General features: G+C 35.4%; 2 protein-coding genes across 2 annotated transcripts in view; both read right to left on the bottom strand.

The window, feature by feature from the left end:
• The window catches only part of snrka (SNF related kinase a), a 55,723-nt gene that overhangs the window by 21,960 nt on the left and 17,596 nt on the right, over nucleotides 1-16,167 (bottom strand). The window contains exon 3 of the mRNA XM_082150295.1: nucleotides 2,936-3,077. Coding sequence (XP_082006421.1) covers nucleotides 2,936-3,077 — 142 coding nt within the window. The remainder of the gene's footprint in view (nucleotides 1-2,935; nucleotides 3,078-16,167) is intronic.
• The window catches only part of ddc (dopa decarboxylase), a 229,050-nt gene continuing 215,967 nt past the window's right edge, over nucleotides 3,085-16,167 (bottom strand). The window contains exon 15 of the transcript XR_014200730.1: nucleotides 3,085-8,610. The gene's annotated coding sequence lies outside the window, so the exon portion shown is untranslated. The remainder of the gene's footprint in view (nucleotides 8,611-16,167) is intronic.

Genomic DNA, 16,167 nt, shown 5'->3' with positions numbered 1-16,167 from the left:
ACGCTCGTAAAAAGCAAAAGTTTGAAGCGAAATTGACGCGCGTCTGAGGCGAAATCCGCTTGTCTGTTTGCACATGGCTGATGTTGATCGAGCATTCATCGAGAGAGTTACAGCATCGGAGCGAGGATCACCCTTTAGATAGTGTGTGTGTGTGTAAGATGTTTACACTTGCACTTTTCTTATATTTCAAGACTCAAGTATTTGACATTTTGGGAATGTAATAAATATTGACATGACCTACAGTTGCATATTTGTTTTCAGAATGGGATTTTTCCTGTTAACAGGATTTACTGTTTTTCTGACTTCCTTTTCTGACCTTATACTTACCATACATGCATAAATATGTAGGCCTACATATCATACTTGCCTGTTGAGAGGAGTTTATTTCAGCATCATATAAAATAAACAATAATGATAATAATAATATTAAAGCAAACACAGCTCTGGTATCGGAATAGTATCGGTATCGGCCGATATCCAAATTCAGGTATCGGGATCGGATCGGAAGTGAAAAAATGTGGATCGGTGCATCCCTAGTCAAAACGCTGAATCATTCAGTAATGAAAACACGGCTGAGTGTTGCTGTGAGATGCGCGCTCTGCTGTGATCTTTGTTTGGAACTATTTTCGCTGCTGAAACAGAACAAAAACCGTCAATATTGCATCTAAAATGTAAGTGACTTTCAACTGTTTATTGAACTGTTGTATGAAATCAATGTCAAATTTTCAATCGTGATGGTATTCAGGAAAACAGCACTCGTCATGTGAGGGCAACTCTATCATACAGTTCTACTCGTCAACTGTATCATATGTTGAAAATATAAAGACGGCACATTTTATAGGCAGTATGTTGTTAACGGAGTTTCTTTTGAGTGAGCTTTGCTTATTTGTTTCGATTTCTCCTCGAGAGGCTGCGTGAGCCTCAACAGCACAACATTGTTACCGTCAGTAATACATTTATTATCCACTATCGATTGCAACTTAAAAAAATAAAATCTGAGTCATTCTCTCCTTTTGGTGATTTCCTAGTTATTTTTTTCTTATTAAAGTTCTAATCAGGCTACTTGTCCGGTCGACTGTAAAACATTTTACAGTCAATATAGAAGATAATAGACTTATGTTCAATTACATAAACATAAAACAAAAAATCTAAACAATTAATTTCTAAAGCCAGATTTTGCTATATTTTTTTCAATGGTTTGGTGTTCATGTCTTGAAAAATCTTTTAATATTTAAATTTGTATTGATAATAATTTGGGAGCAAATACTAATACATGCAATTAATTGCAAATAATCACCATATGTCATGCAAATTAATTTGCATATATTGCAAAGAAAATCAGTTACAGCTGGAGAGACTGTTCAAAAGATGTTCCAAGATAAATTTCTGCTCAAACAGTGGCAGGGCATGTAAATCACACAAACCATTTTGGACCAGATTGTAGCGTGTCCACCAGCTGGACGTATGCATGTGTGTGTTCTGCGCTGTTTCTCTGTGAACAGACTTTCCATTTAAGCTATGATATAAGCAGAGTCTAATTTTAGCTGTTGGCAGTAGTTCTGAAAGATGTTAACACTAAACATGTGTGCTCACACAGCCCGGACAAAGAACTGAAGAAAAAAGAAAAAAAAACAGAGACTTGCCTGACACGCAAGTTCCTGAGGACAAACCGCAAGAGATAGCTAGTAGTGAGAGCTAAACGACGCAGTTTGAAGCGGAGGGGGGAAAATATGGTGAGTGAATGAGAAAGGTTGGTTTTGGCTTCTGTAAAGATACCCGGAGCTTATCAGTTACATAACCGTGCTGTTTGCCTCAATACAATCAGTCTGGCTGCAGCAGCCTAACATCACAACGCAAACTCTGACTCCCGGTCAACCAATCACAAGCACCCTGACACCTTAAGGACACATCAGATCTCTTTTTACCTTAGGTCTTCAACCCTGCTAAATAAGGGATGCCTCCGTATACCTTGTAGAAAAACTCAATAAATCTCTTGACGCATGTAGGCCTAATTTTGTACTTAGCAGTCATGTCCAGGACATTGAATAGGCCTACTAATATTTGTTATTTTACAAATAACATTTGAATATGTTATTTTTTGTGTATTTTGTATGAGGTACTGCCTAGCCAGTGTCAAGGACACCAAATGCAGCTATTCATGACGTGTGCTATTATAAACAAGTCATACAACTATACTTGTGGAGAACAGCACTTGCATGTCTGGGTTAGAAGGTTATTAACTATTTTTCAGGATAAAACACTATAACTAATGCTACTACTTACTACTACTATAGTCAATGTAAAATGGTACAGGTTTAAATATTTCATGCTGTCATAACTGTAGGGCTAATAGTTGATTCCCTCCATTAACTGCTATTGTTTACATCAAATTCATGCTTTATTCATCAGTCCAATCCATTTAATGGCTTGGAGCCATAAAAGTCTGCGTTTAGCTTTAAAGAGCATCTTTGACAATGGTATTTTATAAAAAATGAAGAACATAATCCCCATTATACACCCTAAAAACATACAATTTGGCCCCACCACTTTTGGAGTAGTGGTGCCACCCTTGAATTAAATTATGAATTGCAATTATTTGTATGACAATTAATAACTGACAAAACTCATATAATCGTGACAGCTTAAGACCTTTTCAAACTAGTCACAGAAGTAAAAAAAAAAAGAAAAAAGAAAAGTCGAGCAAGACAGATATTTCGATTCCTCGAAGGTCATTCCAAGTCTGTCTGAGGTAGCTCATTAACATCCATGTCAACAATACTGTGTCTGGCTTTCTATATAATGAATGTACGATGAAATGCTCCAAAAAGCCATTATGTCTCAATAGCCTAGGGGAAAAATCGTCAAAATTCAAGATGCAGGAAATGCCAGAGATGATCCGACTGGGTCTGAGACAGAGGTTAAGGCAGTGACTTACTCTTTGCAGGCGTTGGAGACGTGGGCAGGTACAGTGTATTTGCAGTCCATGATCATAGTGAGGGTCTCGCTGTCGTTGGCCTCCTGGAAGGGGGGCTGACCACACACTAGCATGAAGAGGATGACCCCTAGACTCCAGATATCTACAGGGAAGAGGGTGAAAATGTAATCAGGCAGAATGAAACAAACCAAATGTAATGCATAACACAATTTTTTTTGTGGTTGACACCTTAAACTGGTTCACGGTAAGCGTGACTGATTGCATGAGTGCATGTCAAGGTCTACACACCTTCAATGACAAGCAAGAATTTGGCAAAGAATAACATCTGGCACATTATTTGCATTTATGTTCAGTTTTGATTTATGCTTCTCAAGAAATCAGCAGCTGTGTCTCTGGTTTTGGTGCGGACCTGTTTTCAACCACCCATAACTTTCGGTTACTTTGATTAGTGCGAAAGCTGTCATTGAAACATGATTGCATACAAAAGAACTGTATGATTCAATCTGAAAAAAAAAGCATACTGAAGGAAAGGGGGACAAACTGATTTTGGTTTCAAACTCCAATGTACAAAGTATGAACACAATTTTAAAGAAATAGTTCACTGCAAAGTGAAAAACTATCATCACGACTATTCGATAGTCACACGAATAATCACACGATTCGAATTGAAATGGAGCGTTTTGAGGAAAAGGGAAACAAACTGAATTCAGTTTCAGAGCCAATTAAATGTACCATGTGTGAACACAATGTTTAATTAGTTCACACCAAAATAAATTCTGTCATCATTGTCACTCATTTAATCTCAAACTGTTCTTTATGTATTATGCTAAAGAAGAAAGATTTAAATAAATGGACAGTTTATTTTTGTGTGAACGAGAACCAGAAAAAAAACTAGGACTGGAATACAGGGTTTTAGACTGACTAAAATAGTTGCGAAAAATAAACATTTGTGACAATAAATTAATTTAATCGCCACTGGTTACAGTTGGGGAAACTCTGTGGGTGTATGCATGTAATTTAGTCAAATATCATCTTGTGAGGTGGTGGAAGTTGGAATGACTAGCCTGGCACGGGTATTTTCCTGGATTTTTCCCTGAGTTCCCTGAGTAAAACTCTGTAGCTTTAAAGGTATGTGATTATGTTCATTGATTAAAATTTTTCTGTAATCATGCAGCATCTAATGTGCACTTTGGTGGTGAGCAGTCGAAAAGAACACAGTTTGGAAGAAGTGGTTGAGCCCATTAGCAGACATTAAATCAATTTAGCAGTGTGGGTGGGCCACAGAATAAGAAAAATTGTTTTGTCGCAGCCAAAATCTACCACACGAGCCCAGCCTGTCAAAACACATGGGAAGTAATTAACAAATGCTACGGAATGTTCAATAACTAAACAGCATAGAAATAAAATAAAACACTGAATGAGCAGTTACAGTGACATTCACAACTTAATCTCAAATCAGAAATTCCGAGTACAGCTGTAACTTTAATGAAAAAGAAGTTTAAGCAAAACTTCCATTAGCCCTTCACTCTCAGAGGATGTCGGCACAACTGTGGCAGTGGCACTGCAGTTCGCATTGGCAAGAAGCACCACTTTAACAGCCCCATTTATGAAATTGACAACACAGTCAAGAAAATGGAAGAGGCATGATTTCTTGCTCGAGCTTGCACAGATGGCAGGGGTGCATTACTAGGAGGTAATGGGAGATGTTTTATCTGATAATGGCCCCGCGGAGAGCTCCAATCTGCTGTGGAGTGTGCAGAAGTACACCTGAGGCTCAGAGCAGACGTGGTTATGTGGCTCCGGACCGTTTCTGTCCCTGCTGGGACTGTTCGGCTGTTATGACCTGTACACCCACGGGCCACAGGTTGTGCTCTGACCACTGACAGACAGATGGATCAGAAACAAATCTGGCCCAGCAAGAGGTATTTTCTATAGCCAGAGATCCTGAAGTATGTCAAACTCTACCATTCACATTAGGGCAAACACACAGCATGCTCTACATATGAGCAAAGAGGTTTTAAGTCCCCCTGTAGTATTTTTTTCCCCCCTTGAAACTCATCTTTGATCACTAAAATGATATATTTAAACGCTTTTTTCATGCCTTAAAATAGCTTGAATGTAACTCTACACCCTTGCTTCATTATATATGCGGTTCTATAAATATGCTAATGAGCCCCGCCTCCACTCACACCAGCTCAGAGATCCACTTGTTGGCGATCACACGTTGACCTGATTGGTTGCAAGGCAGTTTGCGACGTCAGAAACGCCAGCGATTTCAAACCACGTTTTTGAGACCGTCTTTGGTTCACTACAGTTTTAGAGAGAAAATATTAAACAATGGTGTTGACCTATGGATTTTCACATGGTTTGTCTTAAAGCATATTAAAAACACCACATATACAGTGTTAAAACATTAAAGCTTGATTTTCACCGAAGGGGGACTTTAAATTATCCGATGTGATTGTATGAGTGCTGCCATTTCTGATTCTTAAATTTGTATTAAACAGGTCATTTATGGTGGCACTAGAAAGTATTAAAATAGTTATTGTTATAGTTCTCATCCTTGGTGTCAGTGGGCCTTTAAACACAGGGCTGACCGACTAATGTGTCTATTTTTCCCCATGCACCGGATCTATTAATTCATTCAAATATCCTTTAAAAATGTAATTCATAAACATAATGATTTGAATGTGCCTCTATGATTTTTTTATTTTTTTTTTATTCTGAATTAAACTTTATCATGCAAAAAGTAATTTTTAATATTTTGTTATTAAAATATATCCCCTTGAGTGGAGCGACGAGGCTAAGTAATTAAATGACAGAATTAATTAATGATTTTAATAATTATTTAATTGTATTGTTAATGAGAATTAAATAAACAGATTTAAATGTCAATTAATTTGTAACTTGTAATGTGATGTATCAATGTTATTAATGTTATGTTTGTTTAACTACATGAATTCAAGTTTTAAATATGTATATTTATTTGTCTTTTTTTTTAATTAATACGCAGATTAAAATTTTTTGTTTATTTTTAAGTGGCACTGCATATGTTATGAAACAATAATCCAAACTATCAGGCTGCGCGTTTAAAGATCTACAGAAAGGGGCAAAGTTGGAATAATTTGATCATTGTTTCAACGCTTGACGCTTAACTCAATCGAATTAAACGTGCTGGAAAAAGTAGACGTATCCTGTGAAGGCACCTTTATTCACTTGATGGCTTCAATTATAACACAGGGCACTATTATTCAGCACACTATTATAATAATCATAATCAGGTTATTGATAGATCATGCCTTTTCCAATTCGTTAGAGAAAATAAATTGCAACAAAAGGCGCAACACAAACAAAGACACAGAGGCTCTCATCGAGATACTGGAATCATAACAATACGAAGTCATTCAGAGACAAAATCTGATATTCACAGCTCTTTGGCCCATCAAAAAGATCAATCAAAGCAAAATAAATCAAACAACTCGTTTCACCGTCTGTGTATTTCAAATATGAATGCATTTGGCTACAGGACAATGCCTCTAACACACTCACCCCAGCTCTAGACAAAGACTAATGGGTTGTGGCCAAACAAAGGGCTGCTTTAGTGTACGAGTCCATCTGTGGCGCTCTGTCTGTCAGCTGTGGATGAACTTCAAATGTAGTTCCCTTATAAAGAAACAATGGCACAGTCTGTGAAGTCTGCAGTAGAACTGTAGCAAGTCTTTAACAGATGCCAACACCACTGTGTCCCGTGATGTCTAGAGTGCTTTTCTTTGTGTCAAGCCGTCAGATGCAGATCTATTCACGGTTCGTTGTCACAGTGCACATATATTTTCAAATATTTAAGTATCTGAGAGCATGTTTTGCTAATTTCGACTCTCTGATAGGTGGAATTTTCTGTACAGCATCATGGGTTATATAGTTTTTCACCACGAATTCTGCTGATAAACACGATTATTTTAAAACTAAGTTGAAATAATGCAGGCTAGCGGCTAAGACGGAAGCAAATGCCATCGATTAACAACCTCAATGCTCACAGTAGGGCTGTCTTTAAAGGTTATAAGTTATTGTTAAAAACCAATTTCCCTATGGAGAGAAACTGAATGGAGGTGTCAGTGCAGTCAAGTCAATAATATTACAGAATATTAAGTGTCCCCAACTAAGAAAGCCAAAAGGCGACAGTGGCAAAGATCTCCAGAAATCTCACAAGAACTCCATCAGTGACAGAATGAAGAAAAACAACCTGGGGAGAAACCAGGCTCAGTCGGGGTCCAGTTCTCCTCTGGCCAGACGAACCAACATGGAGTTATTTCCAGGCTGCATCACAATTCAGATTGTGGATTAATATCCTTCTGAACATTCAACCAGTTCCTTCTGCATGAAAATTGGGATACATAATGCCAGGATTTGGTGGCTCTACCCAGTCATTATGCAAAACCTGGGTTATTTTAACCTCAGGGCTGGACAATACTCAAGCCTGGAGGCATCTTAAGACTATTACACAACCTTGGCACTAGAAACGCCTGCACTAAACATAAAATATTTACAGCATAATGTAATCCAAGTATAATTCGATAGCATGAAGAGCACATACACACTCCAGCTCTAAATCTCAAATGATTTGTTTAAGCCTCTCAATGCCCTGCTGAACACCTAAAATAACATGAATTAATCAAGTCAAGTAGATTCAAAAAATCTAAAATAAAAGCTACATTTAAAATGTAAAAACATTTAAACATGACAAACACTTAATGTCACTCCAGTAATCAATCACACTAGCATTTCTTACAAAATGTATAAAACACTTCTATCCTGAATCTGTGTGAAAGCACAAGCCCGTACCGCTCATGTCTCCCACAGTCTTCGGATGCTGCTCTCCCGACTGCTCCATACATGCATAATGTGAGTGAAAAATCAGCATGTTAGACCTCTGGGGTTTGCCGTAAACTAGAGCTCTCTACAATTCAGATGAAAAAAAGCTCAAACGGAAAACTGCAGTGGTTAATTGTGCACTAACAATAGTGTCAATTTTGATTTCATGCCGACTTTAAAGGAGAAGATCCAGCTCAGTATGAGATCCCACTATGGGAGCTTTTAGGAATGACAGTCATGCTCTCTTGTTGAATGCAACAGGTGAGCTCTTATTACATAACACAGGTGCAACAGTCTAAATGCGGATGGTGTGACTTTAGGTCATTTATATATATGTATAAGCTAACATACAATCTTGATAATTGTTTCATATACAGTAAAAAAAAAAAAAAAAAAAAGCATTTAAAATTGCATTCTGTAATTTTGCTGCAAAATAATGTCAAATGTATGGTTCTTGCACGTAAAAGAAAAAAAAAAAATATATTTTACAATATAATTTATGTTGAAAACCAGTAGAAGTCCCAGAAGTCATTGAATGACACATCACGTGATCATATTTTTATACAAATAATTTAGTTTTTTGTCATTATTTAGGCTATATCAGGAATGTACATCGTGGTGTTTTGTGTTACATTTTGTCCTTTAGTTAAAGGCACTATCTTTTTTTTGTTCAAAATGAACAAAATTAACACAATGAGTAAATACATCAGGGAAATACCGTGTCTATTAATGAGTATAGCTACAGTAATGTCTTCAGTAAGTCAGCTTGAGATCCTTTCCAACTAAACTGGTTATATCTCTTAAGCCTAGTATAGTGAATGTTTTATGAGAAGTAGGATAACCATATTCATCCGCAGTCACGCAGAGCCAAACCACAACCAAAACAATGTTCTTCTGCAGAATGCATGCAGTTTCGTTTCAACCGCTAGAGGGTCAGAAGTTACATAGTTTACCTTTAATGTTCATGGCATTATTTCTGTGTCGTGTGTTACCCTGATGACTTTTGTGAATAATTTGTAAATTATTACCTTGTTTTATGCACCAGCCACTTACGACGGACTCTGATTCATCATGTGGCTTTGTGTTTAACATTGTTACCATATTTATGGAAACCACTGCTGCCATTTTTTTACCGTAAATTTAATAGGATATTTTTACAGTGTATGGCTGAAGTCCTCCTTAGATAGGCATTGTTTTGCAGGTTTTATTATCCGCCGGTCGAAAACCATAGAAAAGTAATGGCACGACATAATGAATCACACAATTAGAGTCCTATCATACATTTTCATAATAAAATACAGTGTGGTTTGAGTTACTCACCGACATTTTGTTCAATTCTCTGACCCCAAGTATGAGTAATAGTAATACATAATCTGCAGAAATGCATTACAGAAAGCATGACAGTTTCAAACACACTGGTGCTTTTACTACTGCATAAGACTCATGGCCAATTGGCTTTCAGAAAGTCGAATTCATCAAGCTAAAGAAAAATGGTCCAACTCTGTTTCCCAAAAGGTTAAGTGATAAAAAGTACCTTCAACAAACATTTGGTTAAATGTTAGTTACCCTATGCTTATATAACAAGTCAAAACTGATTTTTAGTGACATATACAATAGCTCAGGGTGTTTGGACACTTACACAACATATAAAAACAAATGAAAGTAATTTCATTAAATAGAAAATTATGAAAGCATTTGGTATTTAATTTCAAGAAACTTTTAGAACGCTGACAAGGATGCCACATGTGACGTATTAACTAAAACACACAAGACCTTTGCTTTGCTGAATATGTAACACCCACACCAAACCCATCCAATGGTCTCATAACATTGTGCGACTGCTGACCTGAACCCAAGGGGACCAAAACAATAAGGACTATTTAAGTTTCAGAGCAGGACTCAGTTTGAGTTGGTTTTTTTTGTATGTCTGTGGCATCTGTGTGCTTCAACTGATGCTCCAGCAGGAACTGAAAGCGACAGATTTGTAGCACATCCTTGTTTGAGAGCAATTGGTTCATGAGGAAGAGGAAAGCTTTGCCTTCATTTGTCCCATCACCTCTGACCACTGTACGCACTCCTCCTGTGTGTTTACACAAAATAAAGAGTCCTACTGAATCAAAGGTCAGCTATTGAAAATAATCACTGTCTAAGGACAAAGGTGTGTGTGTGTGTGTGTATGTGTGTGTGACTGCACAAGGAAGTTGTGTGCAAAAACATGCACACAAAAAATATAAAGTGCCCAATCACTGCACATAGACACCTGTGACAACAGAGAATACCAACTGGGGAAGGGCGGACGATTTTATTTTTAGACATTAATAATGTTCTCAGCTCACGCAACTAGACACCAGCTGATGTTGCTTGATATTAACCGAGTCCTCCTCAGTGTTTAAAAAACACACACAGATGAACCAAAACATTTAATCCGTTAAAAGCACCAGGGAATGCAATCTTGATAAGAGCAGAGAAGGAAAAAAATAACTGGCATCCAAAGCTGACTTCAATCACCAAGGCAATGTTATCTAGGTGGCTAATACAATATATAAGCAGTTGTTCAAATTGTGAGAACGATTTAATAATTTTGGAAGAACTGATCAGTTGAATGAGTTTAAAATCACAAAATAATTCTAAATAAATAAACCATTATTATTATTATTATTTTTCAAATAAAGTGCGTTTATGAATAGATGTTGGTTTATGGCAATTTCTAGCTAATGTTCCAACTTAATAAATTAATTGATGTAAGTTGTTTAAAAGTTTTAAAGAAAAATATACAGATTTTTCTGACACATAAAAATGTTGTATAATAGTTATTTGTTAATTTATAAAATATACAATTTTGTTATTATTCTTATTCTTTATTCTTTAAAATAAAAAATACAATTATTGTTTCTATTATTTCTATTACTTTTTATTAATATATAGCCAGTACACACACACATATACATAAATATATACACATATTCATGGGTTTCATCAGGTCCCTTTCCACAGGTGTATAAAATCAAGCACCTAGATTATGAATGCAGACTGCATTGTGCTTGATTAATACACCTGTGGAAAGGGACCTGATGAAACCCATGAATACATATATATATATATATATATGAAGAGTTCAGATGCAAAAGCCTCTAAATGCCATCTGAAATTTTCTTATAGAATGATAATTTTTATCAAGCTTGTGTATTTAAGTTCAGTAATTTCACTTAAATGACAATTAATAGGTAATCTTCATTGCCATTTAAGTGAAATTATTGAATTTAAATATACGAGCTTGATAAAAATGATCATTCTATAAGAAAATTTCAGATGGCATTTAGAGGCTTTTGCATCTGAACTCTTCATATATATATATATATATATATATATATATATATACAGTACCAGTCAAAAGTTTGGAAACATTACTATTTTTAATGTTTTTGAAAGAAGTCTCTTATGCTCATCAAGCCTGCAGTTAAAAAAAAACAAAACAAAAAAAAAACAGTAATATTATGAAATATTATTACAATTTAAAATAATGGTTCTCTTTTTTAATATATTTTAAAATGTAATTTATTTTTGTGATGCAAAGCTGAATTTTCATCAGCAAGTACTCCAGTCTTTGGTGTCTTATGATCCTTCAGAAATCATTCTAATATGATGATTTGATACTCAGTTATTATCAATGATGGAAACAGTTGTGCTGTTTAATATATTTTTTTGGAATACTTTTTTCAGGATTCATTGATGAGTAAAACGTTAACAGCATTTATTCATTAAAACAGCATTTATTCAAAATAAAAACATTTCTAACAATATAAATCGTTACCATCACCTTTTATCAATTTAACACATCCTTGTTGAATTAAAGTACTAATTTCTTAAAAAAATAAATAGTTATTGTTCCCAAACTTTTGAACGGTAGTGTATATTATTACAAAAGATTTCTATTCTAAATAAATATAGTTCTTTTTAACTTTTTATTCATCAAATAATCCTGAAAAAAGTATCTCAGGTTATAAAAAAAAATATTAAGCAGCACAACTGTTTCCAACATTGATCATAAATCAGCATATTAGAATGATTTCTGAAGGATCATAAGACACCAAAGACTGGAGTACTTGCTGATGAAAATTCAGCTTTGCATCACAAAAATAAATTACATTTTAAAGTATATTAAAAAAGAGAACCATTATTTTAAATTGTAATAATATTTCATAATATTACGTTTTTTTTTGTTGTTTTTTTACTGCAGGCTTGATGAGCATAAGAGACTTCTTTTAAAAACATAAAAAATTGTAACGTTTCCAAACTTTTGACTGGTACTGTATATAAAATAGTGTTCCAAATGAAAAATGTATTTACAAAAAAATAAAAATAAGGAAAAAAAGAGTATTTGTTAAAAGTTACAGACTTGTTTAGCTTTTTTTCACTAATAAAAATATGTCTTTTTTCTGACACAAAATGTATTAAATAATAATAATAATAATAATAATAGTAAGTAAAACATCGGTTACATTTTTAGAATTTATTACGCATTAATATTATGTAATTTATTTATTTACGGTGTGTGTAAATATTGTCTGGGCAAGCACAAACTGAACTACTTGTCTGACTGGGCCTAGCAACAAAACAAATGATTGTTGAGCGCTAAAAGAGTGGAACGCATCAGTAGCCCGGCACCTGGGGTCTTGTTCTTGTGTTCTTGTGTGCTTGTGTCAGGTCTGATGAGTGATCTGAACAGGGGGCACACGTCTCCTGAAAACCTCACGTGTCCCGGACACACCTGGATCAACAGCGGCAGCAGGGGTTACCATAGCAACCAGCGGCCCTCTGGGTGGATTTCACATTGCACACTTGTATCAGGCAAAAATCACCAAAAGACGCCACTCTAAACATAGTTCCTCCATTTCCTTTAATAGCCTGCACCATCCATCTCATGGTACATTCATGTTCTGCTCCCTCCCTTTCCAACCCAGAGAAGAAAGAGACGCAGGAGGAGGGTAGAGGTCCCCTGGTTGTGGTGGGACCCGTGTAAGCGTGCAGGCAGCATATGTGCCTCGCTGGTGCTTTAATTAGTGATTGGGGATTAGTCACTTGGCAACTTTCTCTGGTGAGCTCACCGCACCAGTAACTATCTTCAGAGCGGCTCAGAGAAGAGCAGTGTGGGGCTCTGACAGAAAGAACGCATCATTTCCTCTAACACATGCATAGAGTCCTTCACTATAAACTAGCCTATCCCGATACTGATGTAGGCCTATACCTCACCACACAGGGCTAGTCAGAGGAGTCCTGGAGACTTCAGTCTTTGCTAAAGGTTGGTTAAAGCGGGGGTCAGTCTTTCTTTCGATTTCTATTTCTACTGTTCAAAAGTTTGGGGTCTGTAAAAATAAAAATAAAACATTTAAGTTTCTTATGCTCAAAAATGCAAAAAAGGTTTGCACTCTAAAAAATCGTTTATTATAAACAGGAGATAGTTAAACTCTTTGGCTCTTTGCCTTCGTCATTGCAGACCTTTTTTTTTGCATTTTTGGATTGATACATAGGTCTCAGCACCTAATTAGCTGGGCGAGAGCAGTGAGCGTGTTGAATGAAGTTTCTTATGCTCACCAAGACTCCATTTATTTGATCAAAAATACAGTAAAACAGTAATATTGTTAAAAAAATTAATTAAAAAAAATATGTAATTTATTCCTGTGATGGCCAAAGCTGAATTTTCTGCAACCATTACTCCAGTCACACGATCTTTCAAAAATAATTCTGTTACGAGCATTTATATTTTAGAATTGTCAGGATGGTTTTCGTTGGAAATTGCGCACATGCGTCACTTTAGGGGTTGTGTGACATCACGATTTTTGATCGTGGACGAAATATAAAGAAATATCGTAGTATCGTGCTACAGTGTATTCTATCAGTTGCAGTTCTGGCGCCTCCGTCCCAACATACTGTAGAGGTAGAGTTACACTCACGAGACACCGCAATGCACAAACGTTCATTATTTGCATGTGCTTTTAAAGCCTTGCCGGTTAAACATGTCATTCGCTTGCTGATGTGTGGTTCTAACATGCACTTTTCTCAAAGCGCACACATACTAAAAGCCTGTCAAACAGCGTGTGAATACTAAACTTAGCTGTCTCTCGAATCTTTTTGAACCAAACTCACACTTTTGCTCTATGAGCTGTCAGCTGGCCTCTGGTTTTTCTGACAAAATTGTGGGAAATCATTTGTATTTTTTCTGAACATTTTTGAGTGACACTTTGCAGGGTCTATCCAATCTTCACTTTTGCCAGTTTCATTCTATTGGTTAGAGATGTCTTGATACCAACTTAATCCATAATAATAGCAGTGAAATTGTCATTCTCTAGATATTGATTCCAATGCTAACAAAAACGAAAGCACTACTACTAAAGCACACAAATACTTTAAATAGTTTAATATTACTATAAACAAGTTAAAACAATGGCACATTGCCTTAAAGTATTGCTCAAGTAAACAATGTTACAAGGTTTTTCAAATCATTATTCGAGCAAACAGTCAGTAATGAAGAAATAAATGAAATGCAGTGTGTGTATGTTAGTTTTTTTCTTTTGCCAGTATTGTTGCTTTATTAATATTAATGATATAATAGACAGTGGCAGGCCTATTAGCCTAATGTACTGCCAAGGCTTAATGCATTGATCCATTTGACTGTTTATATTAATATCTCACCAAGATATATTTGCATTAGACTGTTCACACGCATACCATAAGCCACACACACTCTCCATTGAGCACGTACTGATTGTTTGAATAGTACAAACTGTCTGTCAGACAACAGTACAAATGTCAGTACTTTGAACTTTATATACTGTAGAAAGACTGTACTGCGGTTTTATTTTGATGATCATGTTATTTTACATATACACTTGTGGTCAGAATTAATGGCACCCCTGGTAAATATGATCAAAAATGGCTGTAAAAAATAAATCAGCATTGTTTATCCTTTTGATCTTTCATTCAAAAAATTAGCAAAAATCTAACCTTTAAGATTTTACCGCAGGTCATTTGGCAAGAACCAACCAATCAGCTTCACCCTTTTTGGACCAACATTGAAAGCTCAGTCAACATGAAGGATGGGGGTGCACCCAAACACTACGGGTGTTTTTCTCTTTTCCGTAAATAAATCTTGTAGCAGAGCTACAGCAAGCATTTTTCGGTGGTGGAAATCCATTAGCTACTTGGCTAAAGCTTCTTTGTTGTTGTGGAGAGTTGCCTAGCAACAACGGTTGCATAGCAACGACAGACGCCACGGGAAAATCTGACCAAATTTTTATATTAATAATAAAAGATAAGCTAAAGTGCATTGTAAATGTCAGTAATTTATCTTTTTTGACTCATTCTTTTTAACAAAATGATTTAAAGGCTGAAATATGTGAGGTTTATCTTTTTATAAAACCTTTTTTTGTCAAAACTTTATTTGAACTTGTACATGTTAGTAGATAACATGTTGCAAGACACTCCTTTAAAATGGTCATCATTTTTAATGTTATTAATTTAATGTTAATGTAAACAAAAAGTGTATATTGATGCTAATTTTATTTGTTATTTGCTGGTTTTTCGACATAAAACTTGGTGAGATGATTTCATTGTGTAGTATTAGTACTTTTTAAACAGGATTCTGTGATAACCGTGATCATTTTAGTCATGAAATAATAATAAATGAAATTTTCATGCCATTTCATCTCTAGTTATGATCAACTATGATCAACTAAAATCAACTATAATTATGTATTTTTACAGTATAATATGCAAAGTACAATTTTCTATATAAAAATGTATCTCTGATTTTGTTCTTTTCTCTGACATTTAAGGGTGACATAGGCCTACAAAAACTCTTTTGGGTCTAAAACAGTTTGGATAGTTGTTAATATGAGAGTTATGAGACATTATTTAAGAGATTTAAGTATTGTATTACATGAGTAGCTCTCGGCCACTTTCATTTTTAAAAAGTAGCTCTCAAATGAAAAAAGGTTGGAGACCCCTGTACTATATTGTAGCTGCTGTACAGCCGAAATTACCTCCATTTACATCATTGAATCATTTCGCTGTTATCACTGTAAAGCTGCTTTGAAACAATCTGTATTGTATAAAGCGCTATATAAATAAAAGGTGACCTGACATGAATTTTGTCTTATTCTATTAAAAACTATTTTGAAGCAGTTGAGTGAAGATCTAAGTGGTGTGAGTTCAGACCAGTTATTGTTTTTACTGTTAAAGACCTGTGAAATGTTTTATGGAGGAGGCTAATGTTGTATAATACCCCTAGGCTAAGTGTTCGAATGAATTTTATTAATATATGTATATATGCACATTGTCCAATATACGTTGTTAAAAACGGTAAC

Source organism: Leuciscus leuciscus (genome assembly GCF_965113295.1).
Source record: "Leuciscus leuciscus genome assembly, chromosome: 20".
In the NCBI taxonomy this organism is placed as follows: Eukaryota; Metazoa; Chordata; class Actinopteri; order Cypriniformes; family Leuciscidae; genus Leuciscus; species Leuciscus leuciscus.
The sequence above is the reverse complement of the archived record's forward strand: the minus strand, read 5'-3'. Positions and strand labels throughout refer to the sequence as shown.